The 12,162-nt window shown below is 35.8% G+C and overlaps 1 protein-coding gene across 1 annotated transcript; it reads right to left on the minus strand.

Annotated features, from left to right (window-relative positions):
* Positions 1-583: 583 nt before the first annotated feature.
* TRMT6 (tRNA methyltransferase 6 homolog (S. cerevisiae)) lies at positions 584-11,908 on the minus strand. The gene is made up of 10 exons (XM_010080094.1): positions 11,785-11,908; positions 11,269-11,378; positions 8,997-9,088; positions 8,827-8,910; positions 7,484-7,608; positions 5,862-6,226; positions 5,534-5,619; positions 2,265-2,367; positions 2,095-2,181; positions 584-943 (listed from the first exon to the last, which is right to left on the minus strand). Exons 4-10 carry the CDS (start codon positions 8,856-8,858, stop codon positions 770-772), a joined length of 972 nt encoding a protein of 323 aa, XP_010078396.1. The 5' UTR covers positions 8,859-8,910; positions 8,997-9,088; positions 11,269-11,378; positions 11,785-11,908; the 3' UTR covers positions 584-769.
* Between the last annotated feature and the right edge of the window lie 254 nt (positions 11,909-12,162).

A 12,162-nucleotide genomic window follows, 5' to 3' on the forward strand; every position in this document is an offset into this window, starting at 1 on the left:
ATCCTGCAGTTTAATTGAAATGGCAAATGCAAAGTTAAAAAAAAATAGAAAAGCTACACATCATGAAAGATCAAACAGTAGAATAAATATATATACAGATAGCGGTTTTCAAAATATTATCTTAAAACATATAACAACTCTCAGGAAAATGACAAGCAATACTAATAGAGACATTCGGTTTAAACATTTGATATTTTAATTTAAAAATATACTTTCTCTTCTGTATTTATTTCAGGAAAACATGGGCTCATGCTGTAAAGTTCTGGTATTAGTATAGTCTCTTTATTGTTCCTTTGGAAACAAAAGCGTACGATTTTTGCTGTTCATTTCTTCACTTACGGAACACAGCTGGGTTCTGTGTCCAAAGAGGGAGCAGATCACTCTGCAGAATGTCTTCTGGGAAAATGGGAATCTAAATTAGATGTGTTGATTCAGACTCAACCTTTTAAAAAATTACTTCATCATATCCATTTTTGTTAACAAGCAGAATGCCTTCACTGATGCTTTATCTTCTCTTGAGCTTCTCTTATTTTTGAAGCTACTGTGTTTTCAGTGTGATGTTTGCTTCCAAGGGTTTTTTTTCCTCATTCTGATCATGTAAACTGGTAGAGAGCAAGACAGTCATCCCTACCATACAGTTCTGCTGCTTTTTGCCAACAGATGTATGGCAGGTACAATTTCTGTGCTGTCGAGAGCACAGAAAGCATACTTGTTATTTTACGAACAGTAGGACTCCTGAGATATAAAAAACAAATCTATTCTTCAAATGTTAACAATGAAGGTCTTGAACTTTGCATCTTTTAGATGATGGCTCTTCCACCTTCAGTGCTTCTGAATTACTGGAATCAGATTTGCCCTTATCCAAGACCACAGTTATACCAGATAGAAGGTACCCTCCACCTCCACTCATAGTCAGTTTCGGATGGCTTCGATCTGGTAAGACCTTTAAAAAAAACAAAACCCAAACCAAACAAAAGACCAAGTAAAAAGTCACTCTATATGTACACATAAGATTGTGTAATTTAAGCTTCCATACAAGATGTATTTTTTTTTCCCAGCTACCACAACAAACAGCCATTTGGAAAGTGTATTTATCTTTACAGGACAAAGTATTTGCATACCAGTTATGGGAATACATAAGACTACAGGCTCCTGCCTTACTGATTACTTTCTCATGGCATTTCCAGCAAAACTGTAAATTCCATGTTTGGGATACATGAAAGTCTCACTAATGTGTTCATAACTGGCATACCTTGCAAGAAACCACAGCTCGTCTAACACAACAGCGTTAAGTAATACAGTAACTTCCAGTTCTGTCACTATGATCTTTACGTAGCTGCTCTTGAAGGTGACATAGCAGTGAACAACCACTTTCAGCTACATTGTACTTTTCTATAAAAGCCTTCTCTTCAGTTATGCTCCCTCCTTGCTTTGACTGCCCACTCAGGTCTAAGCTGATTTACATGTGGTCAGGAGACTGTGCAGTATTGTTCATAACTGCACTTGGACATAGCAACCCTGGACAAGCCAAACTGGTGTGAACATCATCTATCAATCTCCTAATCATTCCCAATTTGGTTGCCTGATCAATAGTCATTAATCATGGCCTTCGATGACTTCAATTAAGTCATCCCATAAATAGTAATTCCTTACAGACTGCAGAAGCCTATAAACAAGGAGAAAGTCAGTAAAATGCAAGAACCTCTTCAGAGGTGGTGAGCTGCTTAGAAATCAGACATGCTTCTGCTTCTTCATAGGTGAGAGGGTACTCCACATTTGCAAACAATTTGTTCCAACAAAGTCAGTCAAAGTGGTTTTTTTCACTGTGGAGATATTTTCCCCATCTCATGTCGTGTTCATTGTTCAGTTCCCAGACTGGGAACTTGTTGTTACCTTAGTTCCAGTAAGCGTGTTATTTGAAGACACTGGCTTTGTAAGTCACCATTCTTACCATTACAATTTTTTTTCACCTAACAAACCAACTGGAAATTAATAAACACTTCTAACTCAGTCAGTCCAAAACCCATTATTTTCAGAGAGTGTTTCACTCCCAGAATTCATGCAGTTTTGACAGCTAATTACTGCAATCCTTACCTGGTAGTTTCGTAGCCAGGTTTCAGACAGCTTTAGGTTAATAACACCACCTTTTTCCCTCAGTTTTGTGTAACATTCTAATAATGGCTTAAAAAAAACAAATAGCAGGTTATACAGCAGAATAGTCTCAAACTTGAACTATAACAGCTAAAATAACACACTTGATTTACCTCTTTATACTGGCAGTAGACAACAAAAGGCCTTGAAGGAGCAACAAATTCCAGTAAGGAAAGCAGTAAAGGAGTGGGGTGAAACTTGCTGGCTACGATTAAGCTGCAAAAGAAATTTCATGCGCATTAGTTTTCTGCTTCTAAAACCTATTAATCAAGTGACATTTTCTCCTACTTAGCACAGCAATCAATTATAGCTTAAATGTTGCTAATCAGCATGTTTTCATGGCTCTAACAACTCCCCAAATATAAAAACAAATCACAATTTCCTACTTGCATAATTAAGAGGATAAAACACTTGTGCCCTAAAGTGCAATATATCAAATGCATTGCAGAAGCACTCTTCAGCTGTGTTGAGCTTCACAGTAATTCTTACAAACCAAGAATTTGCATGCTGCTTTCTATACCCTAAGGCCATTGTCCAAATATAATTTAAATTTTGTGACTCCTAATTGTTGCTTAGAACGTAACCTCAGTCATGATTCTTTACACTGGGTAATCTTTATGAAGTACAGTTTTATATAAAAAAGTTATTAAAGAGAAAACAATCCCTTAATGGGCATGACTCAAAATCTTTTTAAAATAAATTATGTCCTTGCCACCTTAAAGGCTTCTTATTTTATTCTTCATCCTCATTTTAATATCACAGTATAACTCGTTTACAGATGCTTAAGATTCTCTACAGGTATCTAGAGTTTTTATTAAAAAAAATCACTGGTAAACTATACCGCAAGAAATGGTTAAGATTCAATGAGTTAGTAAGTTGTACTTGTGCAGAAAGAATGGGATAATTAAACTACTTCTCTAATACACAGTTACTATATGAAAAGACCCACCAATTAATTAACATTTGTTCTCCAGGGGAATGTACAGCACTGGAGATACCATCAAACTTACCTAACAAAAGGGAGATAAAAACTCATGTTCAATTTTCTAAACACAATGGAGATAAAGAAGCGAGAGAACTCTTTTACAGTTGTTTCCATTTTGCTTTTCTGATGGCCATGGCCTTGAAAGCTACAGATTTAGCCCTAATTCCAAACTTCAAAAAATTTGTGCTTGGTAATTAACCAAGTGGACCATAACGAAAAAAGTCTCCAGACTCTGCCTCAGAAGGGTTGAAATGCTGCATTGACACTGCAAGGAGCTCTGCCAGACAACAGGATGGTGAGAGATGAGAGAGGCTGTGAAAAATCAAATTCTGTTCTCTCATATGGCAGCACATATTGCTGTCAGCAGGTGGTCTGGCCAGCCACAAAATTAATGTAATGGCTGAGAGGGGAGAAGAAAGAGGTACAGGAAGGGCATGAAAGGGTAGGGAGAAGGCGTGTGGTCTAATTCTGAACACAAGGAATGTCTATAAACTTTTCTGATACAATGAAAGTGGAAATTGAATAGTCTATCTTAAAAAAGCCTTCTTTAGAAGAATACCAAATCCCTAATGAATGCCTTCCTTTTTCCCCCTTAAAGGCCTACAAAAGACTTAAATTCTCATAAATGGAATTGAACAAATACGTCCAGTAGGACTGTTTTACCATGTAACAGCCCAGAAGACATAAATGTTAGTAAAATTCTATCTTCCACGTTAAGTAGTAAATGTTGTACGATTCAGGACCTCAACAAGTAATTCTCCTAAAGTTGGTGCCCATCTTTACCTAATGACAGTTTTTCTTTACTCTCACAGTAAGTCCTAATCCTTTTCCCCACCTCCAATATTAACCAGCTTTTACCTATCCTTTCCCTGTTTCTTGCAAAACAGAACAAAATCCTACTGTCTCTGCCTGCTTCTACTCATGTGCCAAGTCATTAGTTTGAAGCATTTCTTTATTCCATGCCAATTTTTCCTGGCTTAGCAGTATATGTTCCCTATGGTTCTTGATCTAAACAAATGGTGGGCTATAAAAGGCAAGGTGACAAAAGATGATCCTGACTCAGCCATCTGGCACAGTGCCTTCAGGCAACCACAAACTTCTCTTCCCCCCCATCATGCTGAAGGCCTCCTAGAGCAAGAACTCACTCATCCCTTTTCAAGTGTATAATTTGTTACAGCTTTCATGCATTACAAAGAACAAAAGAAATACAGAAGTGACTGAAAACAAGCAAACAAGATACAAATACTGAACAAGCTTCCTTGAACTCAAACTTAGCAACCAAATATACTATTTTACACTACAGAAAACGTCAAGTAAAGTCAAGTATTACTTTTCACCTTGCCAGACCATGCACAGACATTAATTATAACGATGGGTGCAGGAGACAGCGATAAAACCAGAACAAAACACTACCACTGTCTAGGCAGCTTAATGGTCACCCACAGGCATCACCAGTGGTGCTGCTGCTGCCAAACTAATGCTCAGTACTTGTACAAACCTCCTTTACCATGTCATTGCTTCAGAGGACACAGAATGACCTGTGTCTGCACCTGCAGAAAAGGCTAATACTACCATTTAAATATACTAAATGAGATGTACTAAAATATGAATGAGCATGAATTAAAACATTTCATAATAACAAGCATTTAAACATAACCAATAAATGCGTATTAAAATTTATCCAAGCAGAAAGGTTTTATTCCCAGTGAGCCAATATTCTTAGGAGGAAGAAATGAATATGTTATTAAATTAAATCAATGTTACTTGATTAACTCAAATCACTTCTGCATTTGCTAAGAACATAATGGAAAAGTCACAACCACCAAATGCTCTTACAGTATTGTGGGGCTGAATCTCTAGGAATACATTTAACATATTTGTTTTAAACTTCTGATATTAAATCTTCATGTCAAATCAATCCTGGCTAAAGCAGGGAAAATGAAGTTATGTGTTTTTTTCCTGTGTAAAAAAGAAATTAGTTTCTAAAAACAAGCCAACAAAACTCCAAAACAACAAACTTAGTTCCAATTTAATACACTTAAAACCTCAGGTTCTACTTTGCCAGTTAGAATCCTGTGATTTTTATCAGCAGTCATTTTGTATTAAATTCTACCTGGATTCTCTTTATTTTTGGATTTTTTTTTTAATATGTACTCATAGCTAGTCAGGAAACTGTGACTTTTAGATCATTAAATTTCAAACCATTTGAATAACAGAAAAAAACCTAAACCAGGTAAGAACCAAACAAGACCTGAGACACACATGGGTTGACTGCTTGCTTGTAAATATTAAGAAAAAAATTATTTTTAAAACAGAGCTTTTATTTGTTTCAAAGGAAATTATTTTCTGCAGATGTGTTTTCAAACAGAAGACCCTTCCGACTACAAACAAACTCACCCATCAGCATTCTTCTCTCTCAACAAAGCAGCAGCTTCTATTAGCTTTTTCCTTCTCTCCCACTGTTTTCTTTGCTTCTCCCGAACCTTTGAACAACAAAACAAATAGTGTGCATTCTAACTGGTAACTATAGATTGGATCACTGTTGCATGGAATGAATTTTCATTTTTGCATCTTAGATGGCTTAATGTAAGACAAAAGACAACTTCCAGAGTTCCATTTTAACACCTGAGTAAGCTGTCTGATTTTCAGCATGTCTCATTCAGACAGTGGAATTTTAAGTACAAAGACATTGTAAAACTTGAATTGCCACAATAAATATTCTTACATTTTCTTTATTTTCTTTTTCTTTGTTCTCTTTAAATTCTACATCTTCAGCATTAATGTCCATTGTTTCTTGCTCTTCTGTTTGGTTGATCTCCATAGCTGCTTCAGTAGTAGGTTCCTCTTCTGCTTCCTGTAGGGAAGTCTGCTTCTCATCAGTCAATCCATTGCTTTCTTCTTCCATCAGTGTGTTATCTTCCGGTTCTGAAGGCAGAGACTCTGTGGAAAATGTCCCAGAGAGGAGACTATCCACTTTGCTGAGAGGAAATTCATGAAGATTATCGAAAAAAAGTTTTGGAAATCCAAAACAACTGGTAGCAGCTCTAACAGGTCCCCCTCCTGGATACATCTGAATAATGGATCCATAGCCTATGAGAGCAAAAGAATCAAAAACATAATGGAAAGCTGGAATTTCTTAAAATGCTTAAATTTTCTAAATTCCTAAAATGCTTAAATGAAGCATTCATTTAAGAATAAGTAAGTAAATTGCCTGCTCTTAATCTAACCTTCAACAAATCTAACAGGCTGCTTAAGTATGCCTCAAGGCAGAAAATCATTATTGCAAAGACAACAGTTTCTGCAACTCAAAAGGACAAAGTAACTCAAACATTACGCATGTATCACACACGTATTCAGGATTAGCACGGAATATATAAGTGACAGATTGTTAGAAAAGCTAATTTAATTCAGAGTTAAAAGACAAAATTTTCTACAGTATTTGTTACTTATAACTATGGAGTGGTTTTGATAAAAAGTAAAAGTAACAGCATTAATAGGCAAGGAATTTCTTCAACATCCAGACTCTAAAGGTAGAGATGTCATATGTTTAAACAAACTAAAAAGGACTTTTCAATAGTTGTACTGAAATTGTATCTTAATTTATTTCAGAAAGTATGCCTCTGGCCAAAAGTTGCTGAAACAAAAACAATTTATAGTACAACTGCCTGTGTGCTTCTCAGCCAACAGATGGCACTTCTGGATGCTCAACATTACATCACACTTCCTACCTTTCTAGGCTTCCGGAACGTAATTGTAACCTCTGTCTAGCATCTTTGAATGATCTATGATGAAACTAATTAACTTATTTTGAAAAATAAACAAGTCAAACTTTACCTAGAATATGCTCAAGAAATGTCATATACTACTTTTAAAGTACACATTGTGCAGACGTTAAATCTCTGGCGCAGTGAACAAGAAAAATGAGAATATTTTCAGTGCTGCGGGCTGTCTGAATTCCAGTGTTACTATTCCTGTTTTCTGCCATTCATTTGCCTGGACTTTCCAGGTGCCTGGGAAGAATCTGCATTAATGCTCCTTACAGTCTTTTCCGAACACAATGTCATTATGCTAAGACAGAAACTAAAATAAATCTACATACAGTGATGTCAACTTTTAAATTTCACGGTTTTTTAAATAGTGAAAAATAAATCCAACTGAAATATTCAAAATACAACTTTCTCCAATGGAAAAACAAGTATCTCTTTGAATACTGGAGACAGTAAAAGTAGATTTGAGAAACTGAGAAAGTATTTTGAAGTACTGCATTTAGCAATATCACAGAGACATGTATTTAAGTTTCAAGTAAGTCCTCAGTCTGGATGTTACTAAAGCTACTGTGTCACTTACCTCCCATTCGTTCCATCACCGCACCCAGCACGAGGCCTGCACATGTTTCCATGACAATCATCTTGTTGCCAGCACGGATGTTTCCTAGAGTCAGCATCTGAGCTAGGGTGTCATATCGCAAGTGGCTAGAAGGCAGAGGGTTTTAAGAAATATCAGATTAATTTTCTTACCATTAGAAACACTGTGTATTAGCTCAGGAGCCTGTCAAAGAAAAGTTGGATTACAGGTAGATTTTCAGGAACAGCATCAGCAGCCTTCAGAGTAACCATGCAGGAACTCGCAATTAACCATCTGGTAATAAAGAAGCACTTGAGCCAGACCCAGCTCTTCCCAGCAAGAAATTAGCAGGGAATGGGTGTTTAGGCTTACAAAAAAAATAGCAAAAGTAGGATTTGACGTTGGGTGCACATAATAAAATGCACACCTCATGCTGTGCCAGTCAGACAAAATATTTTAAAAACTTTTCATTTTTTTGTTGTTCTCTCTAACATGCCTGTTTTGTAAAGAATAAATGGTATTTGAATGCATTTCCTAATCCAGTAAGGTATCCTTCATGATTTTCATCTGTTTCGCAGTAGCAGGCACCACCTGTAATCCAGAATCAAAACCTAACCCTGCTGGCTGCAGCACATGCACTGAAGAGACTCAGTGGTGGCCAAGGAAATTACAATCTTAATAGACAAATAAAGCCAAAAGAAGGAGATGGGGGAAGGAGAATGAAAAAGGTTTGAGAAGCCTTAAATAACATAAATTTGAGGTTTTTAAGTCTCAGCATCTTAGATCGACTTTCACTACTTGAAAAACAATCAGTCCCTTGTAAACAATGCCTGAAATAATGTATCATTTCATTTAGGTAAGTGAAAATCAAATGCTGCTAGATCTCTGTCATCATTGCCCTCCCCCTCTCCTGCCCCCCAGTGTTAACCACATGTTTTTTAAATTCCGGAGACTTCTGATTAAGATTTTGAATCCGTAACACATTAAAGACAAAAATTCCTGCCTCTGGTAGGTGGCTTGTTATTCTGATTACTGAGCCAGAAAACAGAGTCAACACGCCACTGACCAAAACCAGGTAAGAGATACCTCTGAAAATGTGAAGAGCCTCTGTCTACATAGGTATTTAGCAAGATGGTGGAGGTAGGGAAATAGTAAAAGCTGATGCTGCATGCAAAAGTTTTCCTCTCCCAACGGCATATTGATTAATTTTCTATGTGACATTTTTAATTAGTTTACAATCTTTCCATTACCATGAAAAAAAGAAATGTGATGAGTACTTGGTGTAACACAAGTATTTTGAAAAATATTAAAATCCATTATAATTTGAAACAAGAAACGAAACTTACTTTATTTTTCCAGGTTCCCTTGCATAATACATTGTTGAAAGAATGCGAGTGGATGGTTTTACAATTGTAATAACTGCCTCATACCTGTGAGAAACACATAGTAGTAGTCTTATTTCAAGATCAACAAATTAGAGAACTACTAAATTTTCCAAATTTTAAAATTCACTTACTTTTTTTTCTTCTTCTTTATGTATTTATCTTGAGCAAATTCTGTTTTGTCTCTGAATGTTGTACTGTTCTCTATTAACTGTTGAACTATTTCCTTGGGAAAAAAAAATTACTTTTTATTATAGCTGGTATTTATATCTCATTAATTTCATATGCAGTATTTTTTAAACAACACTGAAAATATTTTTTTCCAGTAGAGGCATGTATACCATTAACTTTAACTGACATTAATGGTAAAGTAAATTTCTATTAATTAACATGATAAGTGAGGCACTACTCTGACTATGTGCAGGAATTTAAACATATACTTTTGTCCCAAGGTGTTCTTTAATTACACAATGCCAGCATAAAAATTATAAAACTGAAAATGCTTATTCTGGAAACAGGGTATTTTGTGGTGAAGGAGTCAGGTGCCAGAACTAACTCATGAGAGAGGGTAGATTCAGATGACCAGAAGAAAAACAGGATTGTTTCTTTCAGCATCAGAAAGTCATTACTTCAGCCCTTACTGTAAAGCCTCAGTACCTAAATATTCTTATCCCATGATGAATGGGAATGAGACTACCTTGCTTTCTCTAAGTGATTAGCTACTTTTATTAGCCTGTGCCTAGAATGAGGCAGAGTTATGTTTATTGGCAGTTATTTTGGAACAACTGACATATATTCTGTCAGTCCAGCATTCCCCATAGTAACCGGATTGCGTGACATTACCCTAAGTCCTGTGTGAAGCTATACAGGCAAAAATATTGTACAAAAACAAAACAAGGACCCTGATGTCTTATGTAAGATTTAATCCAACTCCCTCTTTGAGTCTCTTGTCTGACTTTAGCATCGCTATCTCTGAGGGCATCTTTTTTTCCATTTTGTGCTAGATCTTCCCCTATACTCTGGATATTTATCAGACATGATCCCTTACCCCACTTAATCTCATCTGCAAACAAGCCAAAGGAAAGCTGCAGCACTATGCAATGCTCCAGGAGTACATGCCACTTCAGGTCTGCATCCTAACACCTATGCCTCAGGACCTGGGAAGGATTTGGGAAGTGATGGGAAAATCAAACCTCATTAACACTGAGGTTGCTTTATTTCAAAGAACAATAATCTCTAAACTGAGCCTGCGTCACAAAGAAATGCCATTCACAAACATGAGTTCAGATTCTAACACACATTTATGGAAGAATAATATCTACTACCGCTAATACAACACAGTCTATAAATGAATATTCAGCTACAGTTCAGAAACCAGAGTTAACAAAGTAGGATATTTTAATAACCTCAAATAACAGTATAGTAAATATATGGCACAGACATGCTGAGGACATACAGAAAAGCCAGAGTGATCTTCTGACACAGATAATAAGAACAAACAGAAAATGTCAAAGTATCAGACCGATTAGTACATTCTTTTCAAAGAGGTAACACCATGAGCAGCACAACCATGGAAACAGAAGAAATACCATTCTAAACTCCTTGGACCCATCCATTATTAAGCAGGCAAAAGCGGAACAGCTGCTCTGAAGAGCAGCAGCGAACAGCAAGATGCAAAGAGGAGATGAACTTAATGTAAGCATGAGCAATTTCTTATTTTTATTAAAAAGGGTAAACCAACAATGAGAGAGAATTTTGGCTGGTAACATGTGCCAAACAGAACTGGCTGCAATGTTTTATTAACGCTTAAGATGGCCACACTTGATTTTGACAAAGTGCGGAGTAAAATCCAATCCCTTTTCTAACAGAACAGAACCCATCTCTTGAGAATATTCATCGCTTTGGAAGTGCAGACAAAACACAGGTATGTTTGGTAGGTACACTGATAATACATTTGTTATATAGTGCTATTTGTTAATACTTTTGTGTTTATTCATAATCCTTTCCTACGCCTTTGATAGTTTACTGCATTATTTTAATACGTCTGTAATATAGAAACAATATTTTGAGTCTTCAAACCAAACCAAACAAAACTAAAAGGTGATTACACAAGCTGTATTTCCTTAATGGCTTTAATATTTTTTAATATTTCTTTTTGTCTGTTATGACTTTTGATGCCATAAAAATTCATACTTCACTCTCTATTGACAAAGTTGCCAACCTTACATGAAGTTTTCTCTGAAAACAGCCTTTGCATTTTTGTAAAAACAGATCTCTAGGAAAAACATGACTTGGGCAGAAGAACAAAGAAAAAGCCTATGCACCAATAAAAAGAATAGCCTATTTCATAAACTAAAATATAACCATCAAGGTAGCACAGAAATGACACCAAAACCTTATTTTTACCTGTCCTTTAATACCCTTGTCCTTCAAAGCCTTTATGTCATCATGAGTCAGTTTTTGAGACTTTCCATCGTCAACTATGTTACGATTATCTGTACCTGCTTCTTTTGTTTCTAAAGGAAAAGGATATAGATTTGTAAAATCTAGCTCTAAATATCTTTAAGTTGGAGAAACATATGATTTTAGTTTCACAGAAAGCAGACTTCTCAAGATAAAACTCACATGCTTCATGGCCTTGCAAAGTATTGCCTAAGCAATCAATGAAACGTAATATTTAAAATACACTTTAGTATATATTCATCCCAACTAAGGTTCAAATTTTCTCCCATATTAAAAAGCTTATTTGTTACAGGACTAGTGAAACAGCAGATCAAGACAAAACCATGCACTTTTATGACAGAAAGAATATAAGTAACGTTAACAAATGATTAATGGAAAGCTTTTCCATCATCTTTGGTTTTATCAAAGAAACAAATTCACTGGAACCCGTTCCAAACACCAGTCAATCCTCTGTAATACCTGTGGTAGTCTCTTCCACCTCTTGCTTTGGCTGCAGATTTCCACCACTGGTTACTTCAAATGTAGTTCCATAAATATGTCCGATAGCATTATCCAGATAGAACCACTGCTTCTCAAAGATAATTTTTCTGAAATAATAAAAAAGTTAATGGTATTAAAAAGCATTATTTTTATTATGTCTGAAATCCATAATAGTTGAAAGTAAACTACAGCTTCATATATGCCATTTTTATCTATATCCTTGAAGAAAACCAGGACAAGCATAAAAAGTGAAATGCTAACTACTATTAACTGCAAAACCACATTAAACTGAAACTGGCGAGGAAAAGAACAAAGAACTCGAATCGAGCATAAAGTAAGAAAATTTTTTTTTTCAAT

This window comes from Pterocles gutturalis, unplaced genomic scaffold (genome assembly GCF_000699245.1).
Source record: "Pterocles gutturalis isolate BGI_N339 unplaced genomic scaffold, ASM69924v1 Scaffold52824, whole genome shotgun sequence".
NCBI lineage: Eukaryota > Metazoa > Chordata > Aves > Pterocliformes > Pteroclidae > Pterocles > Pterocles gutturalis.